The following is a 14840-nucleotide window of genomic DNA, read 5'->3' on the forward strand; positions in this document are numbered from 1 at the left end:
AACTAGTTTCTTGACCGTCTTTTCTGTGAAACTCCTTTCCAAGTCCACGTCAGCCAACTCTGCCCACATCCACAGAAATTGATGGAAAAGCTCAGCAGGTCTGACAGTATTTGTGGAGAGAAATCAGAGTTAACGGTTAGGGTCGAGTGATCCTTCCTTCGACTCTTCCTCTGTCCTCATCCAAGCATAATTACCCTTATATAAGTTTTGCACAGCTGTTTCTGACCCAAGCTTCTCACTCTCAAATGGAAGAGTGGTTGACAAAGAAATCAGGATCATGAAATTCAGTTAAGAAAGTGAAGTTGAGAACACAATCAGATCAGATATGATGTTATCGAATGTCGGAGCAGACTGAATTACTTCTTCCTATTATTTCAAAGGCCATACCTAATAAGGTGTCATCTTGCAGAGTGATGCTCTTGGCTGCATTCAACTGTGCAAAATGGAACATGTTGTTAAACTAATCAAGCATTCTCAGGGCTCAGACTGGAAGTAGTCAAAGTTCCCTCCTGACACTGGTTGAGGGCTCTCAAAACCACACTGCACAGGAACAAACCATTGCACTGAGGACAGAAGGCCTGACTCAATGCTGATCATGTCATGCTCACATAATGGTCTGTAATCATACCAGTGAAGGAGTTAGCCAATTCAGAACATTTCTGCAATCTTTGACCCATTTCTCCCAATTCACATTACTTTTTTCCAATCACTGAAAAGTTCTCTTTTCAAGTATTTATCCAAACTTACAAATGCATCTCCATTCACCGCCCTTTCAGGCGCATCTGGTAGATCAAAAGTCCGCTCCTGACTCCCAAAGCCTATCCGCCATCTACAAGGCACAAATCAGGAATATGGTGGAATACTTCCCTCTTTCCTGGTTAGTGCAACTCCAACACCACTCAAGAAGCTTGACTCCAACCAGGACAAAGCAACCCACTTCACTGGCACAACAGTGGGGAGGTCGCCGCCTAGTGGTATTATCACTGGACTGTTCATACAGAGACGTGGGGTCAAATCCCACCACAGCAGATGGTAGAATTTGAATTCAATAAAAAAAGTCTGAATTAAGGTCTGATGATGACCATGAAAACATCGTCAATTATTGGAAAAACCCATCTAGTTCACTAATGTCCTTGAGGGAATGAAACTGCCATCCTTCGCTGGTTTGGCCTACATGGGACTCCAGACCCACCGCAATGTGGTTTACTCTTAACTGCCCTCTGGGCAATTAGGGATGGGAAATAAATGCTGGCCCAGCCAACAACCGCCTTCATCTCACGATTGAATAAAAATCATTCACAAGCAACCATTCCCTCCATCACTGATGCTCAGTTGCAGCAGTGAATATTATGTACCTCCCAAACCGACAATCATTTGCATCTAAAAGAGCATGGGCAGCAGATACATGGGAACACCACCCATTTACAACTTTCCCTCCAAACCATTCACCATCCTGACTTAGAAATATATCCCTGGTCCTTCTCTATAGCTAGGTCAAAACCCTAGAACTCCCTCCCTAAGGGTACCTACAGCACATGGACTGCAACGGTTCAAGAAGGTAGCTTACCACCATCTTCTCAAGGGCAACTAAGGACAGGTAATAGTTACTAGCCAGCCAGCAATGCCCATGTCCCACGAGTGTATAGAAAGCCCCTATCTCATGGCCTGATGGTCTCAGAAGGTGTGCCTTCGTGTGGTTCATTGGAAATCTGCAAGCTCTTCCGATTTGCCAATTGCATAGGTTCTAGCACCACTCTCAATGTGAGCAACTGCCACACATTTTTTTCAAAGCTCCTTACACATTTTGACCACCACTTTTGGAAGGAGACCAAACAGCCCATTGAGTTCGATTTAGCCAGTCACATAGCCTTTTAATTGCCATCGGAACCCTATCAGGTGCTGGAATCCAAAGTAGACAGGCAGGAGGCTGGAAGAACACAGCAAGCCAGGCAGCATCAGAAGGCGAAGAAGTCGGTGTTTCAGGTGTAACCCTTCTTCAGGGCCCTATCAGACAGTGTATTCCAAATCCTAACCACTGGCAATACTAAAATTATTTTACTGATATTGCCTCTGGTTCTTTTTTCCAATCAGGTTCAATCTGTGACCTCTGGTTACCAACCCCTCAGCCACTGGAGGTGAGTTTGGTTAATTCCTCCCGCTAAATAGTTGACAATTTTGAATACGTTAATCGAATCAGTTCGGAAGAGAGATTGGAAAGACAGGGGTTGTTTTCATTGGGGCAGAGGAGATTGAGAGGGCACATGATTGAGATGTATAAAATTATGAAGGTCAGAGATATGGTAGATAGGAGGAAATATTTCCCCTTGAGGGACCGATCAATTACAAAGGGGCAGAAGGACTTGAGAAGATGTAAGGAAAATCTTTTTCATCCAGAGGGTGGTGAGAATCTGGAACTCACTACATGCAAGGGTAGTAGAGGCAGAAATCCTCATTAAATTGAAATCGTACTTAGACGTGCACGTGAGATGCCAAGGCATTCAAGGCTATGGCCAAGTACGGTTGGTATTTCTGACTGGCTCAAGGACACAATGGGACATGCACGGTGGGGCAAAAATCCCCATCAGATACCCTGGACTAAAACTCTCTGAATTTGGGATGCGAGTTTGTGGCATTCACATTTGAACTAAGAGTCACTGAGCTCTCTGGCTCAGACAGACTATTATGCAAGCCTAGGGACAGCTATCTGGAATAGAGATTTAGCTTGTTCAGCTGAAGGAAGAGCCACAAAAACACCTCAGCTAAAGACAAAAGGACTGCAGATGCTGGAGATTACAGTCAAGAATGTGGTGCTGGAAAAGCACAGCAGGTCAGGCAGCATCCGAGGCGGAGGAGGATCGATGTTTTGGGCAAAAGCCCTTCAACAGGAATGAGGCTGGGAGCCTCGGGGGTGGAGCGATAAATGTGAGGGGGATGGGGCTGGGGGGATGGTAGCTGAGAGTACAATAGGTGGATGGATGTAAGAGTAAAGGTGATAGGTCGGAGAGGATCGAGCGGATAGGTGGGAAGGAAGATTGACAGGTGGGACAGGCCATGAGGATGGTGCTGAGCTGGAAGGTTGGAACTGGGATAAGGTGGTGGGAGAGGAAATGAGGAGACTGGTGAAGTCACATTGATGCCATGGGGTTGCAGGATCCAGAGGCAGAAAATGAGGCGTTCTTCCTCCAGCCGTTGAGCAATAAGGCTGTGGCGATGGAGGAGGCCCAGAATCTGCATGTCCTTGGCAGAGTGGGAGGGGGAATTAAAGTGTTCAGCCATGGGGTGGTGGGGTTGATTGGTGCAGGTGTCCCAGAGATGTTCTCTGAAGCACTCTGCAAGTAGGCGTCCTGTCTCCCAAATGTAGAGGAAACCGCATCAGGACGAAGGGATACAGTAAATGACATGTGTGGCAGTGCAGGTGAAACTTTGATGGATGTGGAAGGTTCCTTTGAGGCCTTCCACCACAGAATACACCAGGTGGCCTCCTTCTTTTAAGACTGCAATTTTCCCTCCCACGTGGTTGAAGATGCCCTCCAGCGTATCTCATTCACATTCCTGCACCTCCGCCCTTAAACTCCACCCCTCCAACCGCAACAAGGACAGAACCTCCCTGGTTCTTCCACCCCACCAACCTCCGGAAACATCGCATCATCCTCTGCATTTCTGCCACCTAGAAACAGATCCCACCAACAGCAATATATTTCCCTCCCCACCCCTTTCCGCAAAGACCGTTCCCTCTGACTACCTGGTCAGGTCCACACCCCCCAACAACCCGGCACCTTCTCCTGCCACCGCAGGAATTGCAAAACCTGCATCCACACCTCCTCCCTCACCACCATCCAAGGCCCTAAAGGAGCCTTCCACATCCATCAAAGTTTCACCTGCACCTCCACACGTCAGTTACTGTATCCGTTGCTCCCGATGCGGTCTCCTCTACATTGGGGAGATCGGAAACCTACTTGCAGAGTGTTTTAGAGAACATCTCTGGGACACCCGCACCAACCAGCCCCACCGCCCCGTGGCCCAACATTTCAACTCCCCCCTCCCACTCTGCCGAGGACATGTAGATCCTGGGCCTCCTCCATTGCCACAGCCTTACCGCCCAACAGCTGGAGGAAGGATGCCTCATCTTCTGCCTCGGGACCATCCAACCCCATGGCATCAATGTGACATTCACCAGTTTCCTCACTTCCCCCTCCCCCACCTTACCGCAGTTCCTACCTGCCAGCTCGGCTCCATCCTCATGGCCTGTCCCACCTGTCAATCTTCCTTCCCACCTATCTGCTCCACCCTCCTCTCTGACCTATCACCTCCATCCACCTGTTTCACGCTCAGCTACCCTCCTCCCCCAAGGCTCCTAGCCTCATTCCTGATGAAGGGCTTTTGCCCAAAACGTTGATTTTCTTGCTCCTCGATGCTGCCTGACCTGCTGTGCTTTTTCAGCACCACACTCTTGACTCTAAAAATAATGAAGGAGGCAAAAGTGAGGACTGCAGATGCTGGAAACCAGAGTCTAGATAAGAGTGGTGCTAAAGACAATGAACACCAGGCTGCAGAGCAAACAACGGAAACATTCTGGAGTCTACAAAAGTCCAAAACCATTCAACTTTTAATCAGTTTGCTTATACACAGAGAGACTGAACATTCCACACCATTGTACTCCATGCAATCCGATTTGCCTTTAAGTGTGAAGGCATACCACTATCAGTAGAACTTTAACCTGCATCCATCCAAGAGAAATACTGGATATTCCAAACTTTTGGAAACTCATTCATTTTTATGGAAGAACCTCATCTAATAATCAGGAGGCTCATTCAGCCCCAAACAGAGCAGCAACAGTTAAGTAATCAAATCCAGATTTGGTGGGAGATAAAGGGGAGCCATCAGTCAGCATAACTGGGGAACCCTGATCTCTAAGGGAGAGCTGATTCAGTGAGAGGTTCGGTCAGAGTCCAGAGAATCAGCCACAACCAGCTGCAGCGAGCCACCAGTTGTAACCATCACAGATTCAGGAAAAGAAAGACAGCAAGCGATCTTCTCATCCACGAAGCTCTACATGCTGCCGAGAAGCGACCGGACAGCTGGGATACCGACCCGGGTAGTGCCAGCGACGTTCACCACCATCAGAAGCTGACAGAAACCACTTCAGGGGTGAGCACAAGGTCATCGAGACCCTCTGTGCCAGCTCAGTTAGATAGGGCAGGAAGAGTGGGGCTTCAGGGCTGATGGGCACCCCTGGGGAAGGGAAGCAGGACAGGACCCTGGGACTAGCATTTCTCTCTCGCGCGCTCTCCTCTTTCCTGTCACCAGTAATTAACAGCTCTCAGTAATTTTAAACCCACAGTACCATATCAGGATTGTAAGTGTTAACTGGGATGCTAGTTAGCTGTCAGATATGTCTCACTTCACTTAATCTGTAACATTGGGGTTTTTGAAATATTCATGCGGGCTCAGGGATTCGCATTGCTGCCTCACAGCACCAGGGACCTGGGTTCGATTCCAGCCTGGGGTCCTGGCTGGGTGGAGTTTGCACATTCTCCCGCCCCTGGTGAGTTTGCTCCGGTTTTCTCCCACAATCCAAACTTGTGCAGGTTAGGTGAACTGGCCATGCTAAACTGCCCATATTGTTCAGGGATCTGTAGATTAGATGCATTAGTCAGGGCTAAGTGTAGGATAATAGGGGAGGGGAATGGGTGTGGGTGTGGGTGGCTTACTCTTCAGAGGGGTTGGTGTGGACGTGTTGGACCAAAGGGCCTGTTTCCACACTGTAGGAATTCTATTCTACTTCTTCAATTTTGCTTGTTTTAATAAAATCTGAGTTTCCTTTGCTTCTGAAGTATCTGTCTCCTGGGTTTTTCACCACATCAAACCTCACTACATAAGCCCAGTGTCAGAATCAGGGAGCTCGTATACAATAAACCAACCAGCAGTCCCTATGGACAGAAGTGCTCTCTCTGAGCTGTAGAATTCTATGACTCTAATTGCATCTTTGCCATGTCAACCGCAAGGAGAATACTGTTCAAGTTACCTCGAAGAGCTCATCAGACCTCAACTCCTTCATGCTCAGAACGACCCCATGGGAAAAGCCGTGGATCCGAACAGCTCGACACCCGTCATTCTGCAATGCCACATTCTTCCCGCAGTTGGAGTGGAAGCGGTGCGCGATTCCTGGAACTGAAAGTGACAAACACTGTCAGGGTGAGGCGTTAACCACATTTTCTCCTCACTGCCAAAATCCCGCACTTGTGCGACCCCTTTAAAGCAATAGCACTTGTGGCTTGACGTGCTCATTGGAGAAACTGTTCAGGAGGAACAAAGGTCAGTGTTCGAGGTGCCCGGACCTCACACCAGGGGTCTGACTTTAGACACTTGATACTATCCAGGCCACACACGAATAGTGCATATGTTGTCTCTGTGGGATGGAGCTGATAATTTGGAGCTTTCCCGCACTCATGCACTTATTAGAAATTTGTACGCTTTTTCTACTATGATTTGAAAATACACATGGGCACATGCCAGAGAGTTTGTCACATCTCTCTCTCCCCCACATGTCCAATGCTTGCAGGACAATGCAGGAAGCAAAAACGTGTTCCCCAACCAGTGTGAACAGCTGTTGCAATAAAGAACCCAAGACCCTGGTGGCCAACATAGTCTTAACTGGTTCAGTAAGTTGCAGTGGAAGGAAGGGTGGCGATGAGGTGGCTGGGGTTGGAGAAAAGATCTCTCCGATTTGCAGCAGCATCTCAGACCCAGGTTGTCTACTCAACAATAGATTATTGACAATGTTTGAAGGGCCAAATGGCCTACTCCTGCTCCTAGTTCTTATGTAATGCTGTGGAACAGAGCAAAAGGGTTGCTGGCGATGATGGAGGAATGTGCATACCTGGGGAATGTATTGGGAAGGATTTCTCGGTGGCATTGCTCAGTGATAGGCTGTTGTCCATGGGTGGTGAGCCACTGGTAATAGATACTTGGACGCACTGTCCGTACAGATCAACCACAGCGTAAAGCTCTGCAGGCAGAGGAACCAGGTCAGTAATAGCAGCTGCAGTACACTCACCGAAAACCCATTAAAGCAAACACTTATTTCTACTCTCCACTGGAAACTGGGCAGCACTGCTCGGGGAGGTGAAGAATAACAGGTAATCTCAATGTCAGGTAGCCTTGTCTCCGAGATGCAACTGAACATGAAAATCTAGCTGAGATAAGACGGGCTGCAACTACGCACTCAGCATGTTGATCACGGTCCATCCTTTGTTAAGAAATATGATGGAGATGGAGATTACTCTTCTTAAAGCCAATGGATCCCCAAAGACAACCCCTGTGAACAGCTTGATGACAGGTATTCCTACAATGTCGCCCAAGGCTTCACCTGCCACCTACAGTTTAAAAGGAAAACACTTGCATGGTTAGCTCGTTGATGAATGCGCACCCCCCTCATCCCCCTTCCCTTTTTGCTCTCAGGCATTTCTTTCCCTTATCTTAAATCATTCCAATTGGGAGAAATACAGTTTCAGAGACAAGGACAGGCTCTTCTGACAACACCAGCTCCTGCTGAGGTAAGGGACTACAAGGCTGCTGTGCCCCTGGACTGACTCCTGATTGCTGAACTCACAGTGACTCCATGCGAAAAGGGTTTATACACCATTTCATGCACTAGCTGACTGGAGTGTTAACTCAAAGCTGAGCACCACAAGGGACGAGGCTCTTCCCTCCAGCCAAGTAGAGAGGGCTACATGTGGGACCTTTCAGGGTGTGGGGGCTTCAGTTTTCACATCTCTTCTCAAGGGTACTGCCTTCACAACTGGGCAGTGTCAGACTTGGAAAATGACCTTAAATCCTGAGAAGAGGGATTTAACCAATAAGCATTTGGTTTAGAAGGAAAAGAGAGAGATCGATAGAAAGAGATGGAGTGTGAAAGATGAAATATAGAACCTTCAAAATCCTGACTTGGAAGAATATTGCTGTTTCTTCATTGTTGCTGGGTCAAAATTCTGGAACTCCCTTCTTGACAGTATTTCCCAACATGTTAACAACATCAAGAAGGCAGCGCACACCACCTTCTCTATGCCACAAGCGCCCACTTCCCATGAACAAATATTTTTTAAAATGCAGGAGAGGGGGCAAGAGAACAAGAAAGCGCAAGAGGCCATAGTGAGGGAATGAGTGCGAAGGAACACGGGAACAGGAGCAAGAATGAAAGACAGCAAGACAGTGTGACACAGTGAAAAACTGAAAGAACATGGCTGAGGGGATGTGAGTGGAAGTGAAATAGAATAAGACAGCATGACAGAGTGCGATCGCAAGGGAATGAGGGTGTCAGGATTACACAGCAATAGAATATCAGCAAGAGACAGCATCATGGGAGAACGAAAGACAGCACGAAAGAAGAGAAAAAGTGCTCTCCCTACTGAGTCAAAGCTTTCAAACTGATTGACAGACTGCTGTCTCCATATGCCAGATGTGAGTGAAAGCTGGTCAGTACATCAATGTTTGCTGATGGATCCTCCCTCCGTCATGGTCAGACACGAAGCACATCTACCTCATGGTGATAACTTACCTGGTGGTAGGCCCAGGCACGCCACGCCCTGATCCACCCCGTTGATGTAGTAATGGAGGTCACCATTCAAGCTGCGCATCATCCCAATTCGTGAGCCAGTGGTTAATGAGTCCAGATCACAGCCATAATTGTTGCGCATCGTGTTCCCATCTTGCATGATAGCTGTGCCACTGAAAATGGGATGGGGGTGATAAGTCAAGACCACCAGAAAGACGTTAAGGACTGAAGCCACTCACAACAGGCAATGAGACACACCCATGCATACCAACTCTGCAATGCAGAGAACTGATTGCACCAATAAAGACTGGGATAAGCTCCTCTCGCGATTGGTCAAGGAAAACCTGTGCATACCATTAGGGACAGCAGGAATCAAAGCAGGGTCAGTCAGGATTGAACAATGTGGAAGAAAGTGAGGACTGCAGATGCTGGAGATCAGAGTTGGGAACGTGGTGCTGGAAAAGCACAGCAGGTCAGGCAGCATCCAAGGAGCAGGAGAATCGACATTTCAGGCATAAGCCCTTCATTAGGAATGAGGCTTCCTGATGAAGGGCTCACGCCCGAAACATCGATTCTCCTGCTCCTCGGATGCTGCCTGACCTGTTGTGCTTTTCCAGCACCACACTCTCGACTCTAACAATGTGGGCACAGGCTCAAGAGACCAAATGGTCTCTGTGCTAATGATCCTGAACTGGTTCCCAGGCTGACAACATCTAAATGTTAAAAGTTCTCATCAAAACTTTCAAAAATTGATCGATGATCTCTCCCTCTTCATCTCTGATCTCCACCAGTTCCAAAAAGTCCCTCCTATCCAGCCCCTACAGACTTCTCTATTTCCATTACCTGATCTAGCTCTGATGCCCCTCCCTATCGCTGTAACCTCCTCCAGGCACTACACCTCTTCCCATCTCTGTAACCTTCTCCAGGCACTACACCTCTTCCTATCCTGCCATTACGCCATTTTTTTCCCCCCCATCTATTACATAGAACCTCGTCAAAAGCTTTACTGAAGTCCATGGAAACAATGTCTACCGCTCTGCCCTCAATCTTTTTGGTTATGTTCTCAAAAAACTCAATCAAGTTTGTGAGACACGATTTCCCTTGCGCAAACCATGCTAACTATCCCAAATCATACCTTGCCTCTTCAAATGCATATAAATCCTATTTTTCAAAATCACTTCCAATAACTTACCCACCTCCGAAGTCAGACGCACCGGTGTATAGTTCCAGGCTTCTCCTTACATCCCTTCTTGAACAAAGACACAACATAACAATTCTCCAGTCATTTAGCACCTCACCTGTATTTATAGATGATACAAATATTTCTGCAAGGGGCCCCACAATTTCCTCCCTAACTTCCCTGAGGTACACTAGATCAGGTCCTGGAGATTTATCCACCTTTATATTTTCTAAGGTCTCCACCACTTCCTTTTCCGAGGCATCTGTGAATCTCTGCCCTTGCTGCTCCTAGTTTTCACCCTAAAGGGTTGTGTTGGACATGTCCTCCCCCAGTAACTTTTTGTATGCTTCCCACTGTTCTGCTGCAGATTTACTCTGAAGTAACTGTTCCTAGTCGATTTTGGCCAGATCCTGCCAGAAATCTCCTCTCTAAACCCTTTATACTAGGATTATCCCAACTGGTATAGTTGAAATCCCTTAATATAACTACTGTATTACTGTATGTGCAAACCTTAGTGAACTGACTACCTAACTGCTTCTCAATTGCCCGCTCATTGTTTGGAGACTTATAATTCACTTTTTATTCCCAAGTTCTATCTACAAAGTCTCGTGTCGACTCTTCCAAGATAGCATCCCTCCTTACTGCAGCAACTGACTTTTTAACTAATAATGTGACACCAACTTCACTTTTTCACCCTTCCCTGTCTTACCTTAAGATTCTATATCCCAGAACAATAAGTTGCCAGTCTTATCCCTCTCTCAAACACATCTCTGTGATAGGAACAAAATCACAGTTCCACGTGTTAATCCATACCCTTAACTCATCAGTCTTACTTCAAACATTCCTGGCATTAAAGTAGAGGCCATCCAGCCTTGCCTTACTCCCTTGACACACCATGTGGCTGAACTTGCTCTGCCTTAGTTCCTTTTCTAGCCAGACTGCGTTGGCATTGAATTAGACATGCATGGACATTAGGTTCCATGTTCTCTTCGTCACGCCCATTCACCTCTCCCTCCATCAATTCTGATCGACAGCAAATGACCGAGTTCATCTCCATGCCTGAAATGGTTCCAACATTAGAGAGCATTGCCACAAAATGCCCATAACAATGTGTCCTCCTTTGATCAATGGCCTGTCTGACTTTCTCCTGCAGGTGTCGGAGTGTGGAGCAGGAGCCATACTACAAAGAGTGTCATGTGCCTCTCAAACACCAGGGTGAGGGCTCCACAGCCATTGCCTAACACGCTGAGCCAGTTGGAGCAAAAACCATGGCTTGACCAGCATCAGTGTCATTCCTGGCCACACCTCAAAGGTGGAGCCTCTCTGGACAAGGAAGAGTGAACCGAGATTAACGCCAGATCTAATATGAAATAAATTCACCACCCCTTCTACCACAAACCCCCCCAAACAAAGCATTCCAATTTCGGCATTACCTCAGCATCCAAGTGTCATAGTCTATATCCGTCATAGTGCTGGGAAACTCGAGGTCATCCGGACGGATTGCTGTAACTCCTAAATAAGGGGGAGTCTCAATATTAACTATGACAGGAAAAATGTGATTAAAGTGGATAATAATGGGAAAAACACACAGCAGAATGAACACAGCACAACAAATGGATTTAACACAGCTCGTTCAAACAGAATATATACAAACAGCATGCAACACTGGGCACTTACAACACAAGCACAAGCTACAATCTAGGGTGGCACAGTGGTTAGCACTGTTGCCTCACAGCGCCAGGAACCTGGGTTCAATTCCACCCTCGGGCAACTGCCTGTGTGGAGTTTGCACATTCTCCCCGTGTCTGCGTGGGTTTCCTCTGGGTGCTCCAGTTTCCTCCCAAAGATGTCCACTTCAGGGTGAATTGGCCATACTATATTGCCCATAGTGTTCAGGGTTGTGTAGCTGAGGTGCAGTAGTCAGGGGAAATGGGGTAATAGTCAGGGGTAATAGGGTGAGGGAATGGGTCTGGGTGGGACACTCTTCGGAGGGTTGGAGTGGACTTGATGGGAGAAATGGCCTGTTTCCACGCTGTAGGGATTCTATGGTACATTATTAATGCAGACATGTGCATTACCAAGAAACATCCCTCAGACTCGCCAAAATATGTATATTTAGTTATACACATACACAATATAAATACATACACAGTAATGGGAGGCTGTCTAAAATAAATTAGTCATATAATCATGCACATCATTTAACCACAGAGTCTATCAGCAACTGTGACTGATGCATGCACACCTACTTAGTCTGGAATAAAAACAGGCAATGCTGCAAATAATCAGCAGATCAGGCAATATCTGTTCACATTTCATCAGGCGGATTAAAAAGTTGGGCGCCGTAACAGGTTCTTTTCTTTACTTTTTTATGGGATGTGGGGTGTTTGCTGGCTAGTCCAGCATTTACTGCCCATCCCTAACTACCTTCGAACTGAGTGGCTTGGTCAACTGTTCCATATAGCAGTGTAGAATCAACCCCATTGCTACAAGCTTGTAGTCCCATGGAGGACAGGTTGGGTAAGGAAGCAGCTTTCTCTTCAAAAAGAAGATTTGTTAACTGGATGGATGTTTTTAACAACTCAGTTGTGGTACTTTGCACAAATTCTGGGTGCCACACAAAAAGAAGGATGTAAACCAACTTTCCCTCTAATTGCAGTGACTCTAAGGTCTGTGGCACGGAGAGCAGGATGTCAACACTGGCTTCTAGTTCTGGCAGTCACTGTCACACACAGACTAAATGGTCTGCTGAGGCAGAAAAATGAGCAGGAACGTTGATGTGAACGCACTGGAGGGAGTGTAAAAGCCGCTTTCAAGAATAGATCAGGAACAAGACAATTTAGTTATGAATAAAGATTGGAGAAGTCGGAATGTTTTCCTGTGAGAGGAGATTTGATAGAAGTTTTCAGAATCGTGATGGTTCTGGACAAATTGCATAGGGAGATGTAAAAGGACCAAGACACAGAAGACACAGTCTTAAAATGTTTGCAAAAGAAGCAAATGTGAGGCTCACTGCCACAGAAGATTGTAGAGACCAGGTCATTGAGTATATTTAAGACTGAGATCTATAGGTTCTTGATTGTCAAGGGGACCAAGGGTTACAGGGAGAAAGCAGGAGAACGGGGTTAGAAAGTTATCAGTCATAATTGAATGGCAGAGCAGACTTGATGGGGTGAATGGCCTAATTTCTGCTCCTATGTCTTATGGAGAAAAAGAAAAACCCTTGTACAGTGAATGGTACACCCTGGTACATTGCTGGAAGTGTGGTGTTGGCAGGTTTAATTGACGCATTGAAGAGGGCACTTGATGCTTATTTCAACAGATACAACGTGCAAGGTTAATGGGAAAAAGGAGCAGATTGACTAAGTTAAAATGGCCAGAGAGCCAGTTCAGATACTATTCCTCCTGTGATGATAATATGGCTTTAAAAGGTGTCTTTTGCCCTTTTTTTTTGACAAAGAGAGGTCAAGATAGAATGGTCTGTTCCCAATCAATAAAGTCAACAGCTCGAGAGACCTTGGGCTATTTTTTTTTCAAGTTGGAACAATAGAAGCAGCATGAAGGGGTGGGGCCAAGCTCCCACAGAACCAGCATTTCAGTTCAACTTTCAGTGGCTGTTGGGTTTGGAAACAGTTATACATCTTTCCCTGCGATAGCAAAACGCTTCAGTTTTCTCTCTCTCTCTCTCTCGCACACACTTTTCGCTTGATGTTCTGTCCTCTTGGACTGGAGAATTTCATGGGAGATAATTGACTTCCTGAAGGGTATGTTTACGGGATGCTACTATATTGGAACAATTGCTGTTCAGCAGTTAAATTATCTATTATTGCTAAGTTTTCCAATAGAGTTGTTCTTCCAATTCTTCTTTTGTTTGCTTATATTTTAATTATAGTGCATGAATAAATAAGTTTTGCTTCAAGCCTAGTAGTTTGACTAATCGAACTGCATCTGGAACATGCCTCACACTTGCTTTAAAAATAACAAAGAGTTAGGGTCTAGGCTATCTCCATACACTCCTACTTCAGCATAACATTTCTGCGAGTGGTATACAATCAGTGATCAATATACGGTCACCATTACCGAGATTCACTTTATGTTCCAGATTTATTGACGGATCGACCGGCTGCCATGATGGGATTTGAATCGAGATAGCTATCCTAGTGACATTACCACGACATCACATCTTCTCCCCAAAGATTTGAAGGAAATGCAAATTGTTTCTCTGCCTGATCCTAAGAGTGCTTCCTGCATTTTCTGTTTTTATTTCAGATTCCCAGCTTCGGTGACACTTTGTTGATCTCAACTTGGGAAACACACGGGCCAGTGTGAAGCTTACTCACAGTGCAACTGGGTCCAAAGGATTAGATTCCATAGGCGAACAGGAAAAGTTGATGTGAGTGACACTTCAGATCATGTACTTGGGAAGACAGTTCTCCATGAGATGATTCACAGTGGAGCTCACTTTAGTTGTCAGCTACAGAAATCCATAGCTGCAGCATTTGGGTGACGTCAAAGAGTAAAACATGGAAGTTTGGCTCGGGATATGGGGTTGGTAGCTAAGCTTCCAGATTTCAGAGTTGCATGCATAGCTGTCTCTAACTTTTAGGTGCCAATTTCTGGGCATCAATGCCAGAAACGTTTTGAATGACCCCACTACAGACCTCTGTGAAAACCAGCATGGTGGCTACAAACTGTTTCTTGACCAGTGGCCGCCTGGGCCAGTCTCAAGATTGATCATCGTCACAGGTATAGACTTTCCAGCAGGGACTGGGCGATTGCAGCCCCCCTTCTGGTGTGAGCCTCAGCTCACCTCTCACTCTATCGGGAAGTCACCTATTTTGTTACTCACCTGCCTCGATGGATCCAGACCACCGGTCTACCATTTTCTGAATCAATATTTCAAACATCTCTCCTTCTCTCAATGCTCTGAAAAGTAAATCAACAAGCTAGTTGTTGAAAGTATTTTTTTTTAAAGAAAGCAACTGATAACTTCACAAATAGAAGCAAGAAGAAGGCATGTCTTGCCCTCAAACCTGACCCTCCAACTAATAAGATCCCCCAAGAACATCGGCATATTCGATTCTATTCAGAATCTCCTGGCAAGAA

The 14840-nt window shown here is 46.2% G+C and overlaps 1 protein-coding gene across 8 annotated transcripts in view; it reads right to left on the minus strand.

The window, feature by feature from the left end:
* Nucleotides 1–14840, minus strand: part of neurl4 (neuralized E3 ubiquitin protein ligase 4) — a 220178-nt gene that overhangs the window by 51408 nt on the left and 153930 nt on the right. For 3 of the 8 annotated variants that reach the window (XM_087983013.1, XM_087983012.1, XM_087983009.1), the window contains exons 12-17: nt 14584–14660; nt 11168–11273; nt 9747–9800; nt 8558–8727; nt 6881–7009; nt 6026–6171 (exon numbers count right to left, since the gene is read on the minus strand). In XM_087983013.1, coding sequence (XP_087839139.1) covers nt 6026–6171; nt 6881–7009; nt 8558–8727; nt 9747–9800; nt 11168–11273; nt 14584–14660 — 682 coding nt within the window. The remainder of the gene's footprint in view (nt 1–6025; nt 6172–6880; nt 7010–8557; nt 8728–9746; nt 9801–11167; nt 11274–14583; nt 14661–14840) is intronic. The other 5 variants (XM_087983019.1, XM_087983018.1, XM_087983016.1 and 2 more) reach the window with 3 other exon arrangements.

Source organism: Chiloscyllium plagiosum, unplaced genomic scaffold (genome assembly GCF_037043375.1).
Source record: "Chiloscyllium plagiosum isolate Xiang-an unplaced genomic scaffold, Cpla_swu_hap1 HiC_scaffold_44, whole genome shotgun sequence".
Taxonomy (NCBI): Eukaryota; Metazoa; Chordata; class Chondrichthyes; order Orectolobiformes; family Hemiscylliidae; genus Chiloscyllium; species Chiloscyllium plagiosum.